Source organism: Microtus pennsylvanicus, chromosome 12 (genome assembly GCF_037038515.1).
Source record: "Microtus pennsylvanicus isolate mMicPen1 chromosome 12, mMicPen1.hap1, whole genome shotgun sequence".
Taxonomy (NCBI): domain Eukaryota; kingdom Metazoa; phylum Chordata; class Mammalia; order Rodentia; family Cricetidae; genus Microtus; species Microtus pennsylvanicus.
In genome coordinates, this window is record NC_134590.1 from 12,201,449 (window position 1) to 12,205,757 (window position 4,309).

General features: G+C 48.3%; 1 protein-coding gene across 1 annotated transcript; it reads left to right on the top strand.

Moving 5' to 3' along the window:
* Positions 1-1,531: 1,531 nt before the first annotated feature.
* On the top strand, positions 1,532-3,713 carry LOC142832977 (oogenesin-1-like). Its single transcript, XM_075943871.1, has 3 exons — positions 1,532-1,818; positions 2,290-2,874; positions 3,146-3,713. Exons 1-3 carry the CDS (start codon positions 1,532-1,534, stop codon positions 3,711-3,713), a joined length of 1,440 nt encoding a protein of 479 aa, XP_075799986.1.
* The last annotated feature ends 596 nt before the right edge of the window (positions 3,714-4,309 follow it).

Consider the following 4,309-nt stretch of genomic DNA (forward strand, 5'->3'; position numbering starts at 1 on the left):
GGGGAAGCACTGTGGCACAGAGGCTGAGAGGATTCAGAATTGTCAGAAATGGCTTCAGGATTGTCTTAAAGTCTTACAATATCAGGACCTTTAGACCGAAGAAGGGACTGGAAACTTTTATTTCTGTCTCGTCAGATGAACACATTGAAGACAATGGGTTTGGTTCTAGATGAAGTTTTACCTGAATCTCAGATGTTGATCTACAATAGCTCCTGGTTTCATTATGGTTGATGATTGTTTTGAGAAGAAGGTTTTCCTGTGTTGTTCAAGCTGTCTTAAAACTGTCCCTATAGCTCTGGCTAGGCTGGAGATGAAGGTCCTCCTGACTCAGGGTGCTGAGGTTACCAGCGCATTCCCTCATACTGTGGCCCATTCAAATGCTTGCTTTTATTTGTTTTATTTATTTTTTTGGAGGGGGGGGTTCAAGACAAAGGTTTCTCCATAGCTTTGGAGCCTTTCCTGGAACTAGCTCTTGTAGACCAGGCTGGCCTTGAACTCACAGAGGTCCGCCTGCCTCTGAGTCCTGAGTGCTGGGATTAAAGGCGTGCACCACCACTGCTCATGGCTCAAATGATCGCTTTTGGGGTTTTTTTTTGGAATAAGAGCACTTGTAGACCTTTGGATCACATATCTTTGATTCCTGGGAAGTTCTGCTTGAGACTCACAGCAGCAGGAACTGCGATTGCACCTTCAATCTTGACTTGGGCTTTAGTTTGCATCCTTATCAAAGGACTATAAAGCTCTTATTAAAGAACTTTGCTGTTTTAGATGTGGTCTGGCTCTGACACAGGGTGCCCAGAAAACTGGAGGAACCCACTGCCATAATCCTCCTTGGTAGGAATTAAGCTAAACATTGAACACAATACAAGGGTTTTTGATGTTGTTACTGGGAACAAGGGACACACAAGGTTTTTGTTTTTTTGTTTGTTTGGTTTTTTTTGTTGTTGTTTTTTCTTTTTTTTTTTTTTTTTTTTTGGTTTTTTTCGAGACAGGGTTTCTCTGTGGCTTTGGAGCCTGTCCTGGAACTAGCTCTGTAGACCAGGCTGGTCTCGAACTCACAGAGATCCGCCTGCCTCTGCCTCCCGAGTGCTGGGATTAAAGGCGTGCGCCACCACCGCCCGGCTTTTTTTTTGTTTTTTCGAGACAGGGTTTCTCTGTAGCTTTGGAGCCTGTCCTGGCACTAGCTCTTGTAGACCAGGCTGGCCTCGAACTCACAGAGATCCGCCTGTCTCTGCCTCCCGAGTGCTGGGATTAAAGGCGTGCGCCACCACCACCCGGCTCCACACAAGGTATTTTGAGGTTTGTGCCCATTCAGGGGCTAGAGAGGCTGCCATGCTGGTGGTGAGGAAGTCTGACTTTACATCACCAGGAAGGACAATGGTTGAAATCGATGTTTCTACCATTGCTGGGGGAATAAGTTCTACCTTGAGTGGTTACTGTGCTAGGTGAGGGAGATTTCTAAACTTTATCCTGAAAGTATGTTTTCCCCGGAATGCTTGCTCAGGAGCCTTCTGCCTGAAAACCCTTCATGATGAGCGTGCAGACCCCACCCACACTCATGCAGCTGGCACGGAAGGCTCTGCTGAGAAATGAGGCCTTGGCCATCTCTGCTCTGGAGAAACTGCCCACGGAGCTCTTCCCAGGCCTCTTCAAGGACGCCTTCCAGGACAGACACGCTAGGATTGTGAAGGCAATGGTGGAAGCCTGGCCTTTCCCCTGCCTCCCTGTGGGGACTTTGATGAAGTCTCCCAACTTGGAAACCTTCCTGGCTCTGCTTGATGGCATAGACACGTATCTGGACAGAAGGTTTCACCCCAGGTGAGCAGTAACCAAGTCTGCTAGCCTGGAGCACATGGGGCACACTGAAGAGACCACAGGGTTAGGAGAATGGCCTTGTAAGTGGGTCAGAGGCTTCTGCTGGGATCATCATGTCGGGATGCAGGGGTCTTAAGCTATGGTTTGCTTATAGTAAAGACAGTTGAGTATGGAATAGAGCTTAGAGTAAATGTAGCCACTGTGGATTGATTGCGTCTCTCCCAGGCATCCTACAAACACTAATAATGAAACTCAGTGGATATAAAGTATCTTAATGGAAGGAAAGTAGTCAGGTCTGCATATGCAGCTCAGGGAAAATGTTCATAGCACACCTGAGTTCCTCCACTGGACAGGCGGTGCTGAAGAAACACATACCTGGCCAGGAGTGAAGAGCTGACATTAGGGATGTGTATTGTAAGTTGGCTCAGTGTTGGGCTATCATGTCTGCTGACACTTTGCACGTTCTGCCCACAGGAGGGAGCAACTTCAGGTGCTCGACCTGAGGCAAGTGTGCTATGACTTCTGGAGAATATGGACCGGAACAGAGGGTGGGGAGGGCTCTGCAGAGACTGTGGAAGAGAAGCAAGTAGTGAAGGTTCTTCCCAGGTACGCACTGAGGAGGCGTCTGAAGGTCATAGTTGAACTCTGCCTTTGGCCCAACATGAGGGAAGAACAGGCATGCTTCCTGCAGTGGGCCCAGCAGAGAAAAGACTCCCTCCAGATCCTCTGTACGAAGATGAAGATCAAGGTAATGCCCGCATGCACTATCAAAGCGCTCTTGAATTTCCAGCCGCAGCACATTGAAGAACTGGACCTGTACTTGGTGAATGATATGTCCACCCTGGAATGTTTCACTCCCTGCCTCGGCCAGATGAGAAGTCTTCACAAACTCTCCCTGACTTTTATCAAGAACACTTTGAGATTTGGCAACAGAGCAATATTCATAGAAGAGGAGTGTGCCAGGACATTGATTTCTCAGTTCTCCAAGTTTAACTGTCTGCAACATCTCTTCTTAATTGGGGTCTATTTTCTGAGAAACCACATGGAACAGTTACTCAGGTAAGCAAGGTGGAGAGCTGGGTCAGCCACCAGAGCTAATCTTTAATTTGAAGAGTGGGTACATGGTTCCCTGCCAGTCACTGGGAACAATAATGGTGAAAGTTGTGGGTGTGACTTGATTTAGTAGACTTCCTATGTAGCATCCGGGCACACTCATCGTTCATATAGTCTAACTGGCCTTGAGACGTGTGCCCCGTCTTCCTTCATATAAACCCTCGTGATACACAGCCTCAAACCTTTTCTCTGAGCCAATCCCTTTGTCTGTTCCTAGGTGCCTGACAACCCCCTTGGAGACTCTCAGCACCACTGGCTTCCATCTGTCACAGTGCGACTTGGATTACTTCCCCTTGAGTCACAGCCTCTGTCAGCTAAAACATCTGGACATGAGTGGTGTGGTGTTATTGATCTCATATCTGACACCTCTCCAAGCTCTGTTAGAGAAGGTGGCAGACACTCTGCAGTCCCTGGACTTGCAGTGCTGTTGGATGAAGGACTATCACCTCTCTGTTCTCATCCCTGCCATCAGCCAGTGCTCACAGCTCACTAAGTTAAACCTGTATGACAATGACTTCTCCATGCCCATCCTGAAGGACCTTTTGCACCACACAGCCAACTTGAGGAAGCTGAGTGTGGAACAGTACCCTGTTCCTCTGCAGTGCTATGATGAGTCAGGTTACATCTCTGTAGAGAGATTTTCCCATATTTGCCGTGAGCTCGTAGATACACTCAGAGCCAGAAGGCAGCCCGAGGGTATCTCCTTTGCTACCTATGCCTGCTCTAAGTGTACTGCGCGTTGTGTGTATGGCCAGGCACCCAGACTTTGTTTTTGCTGGCCATAAGTAGAGAATGTGGCTTATGATTTGAAGACATGGAAGGCTTGGGACACATCTCTCACCTGGGGTCTCAGGGCTCATGGCTAGGAACAGAGTGACGTGCAGTGAGGTGGACCCTGCAGGGAGAACAATGGGACAGTGGGGACAGACAGACGGAGTCCTGTGGAGTCAGCAGACAATTTTGTGTTTCTATGTGGCTTCTGTTGGTGGAACAGTGACTCTGTCCTGCACCTGCAAACCTGGATGCTCTTGCTCTGGGGTCTTTTTCAGTTATTAACATCACTGCCAGGCTTAGGTGTATCTGGCGAGTGAAACAGAGGTCTGGGTCACATTGGCAGCAATAAAGTAAAAGCTTTTCTGACCCTTATCTTATTCTTGTCCTTGGCCTGTGAGTTAGTCATGTTCCTTTTGTGTGGTTCTTCAGTTATGTGCACCAAAATTCCAACTTGAGGGAGCGGTGCAGATACCTCCTGTGAAGGCTGCTTAGGGACCACAGAGGATGAACATCCCGTGTACTCAGACCTCGGCACTGGGATCTACCAGAGATGGCTGAAGGGGAGAAGACAACACTGAGCAGACGGAACAGGGTTTGTGACATTTAT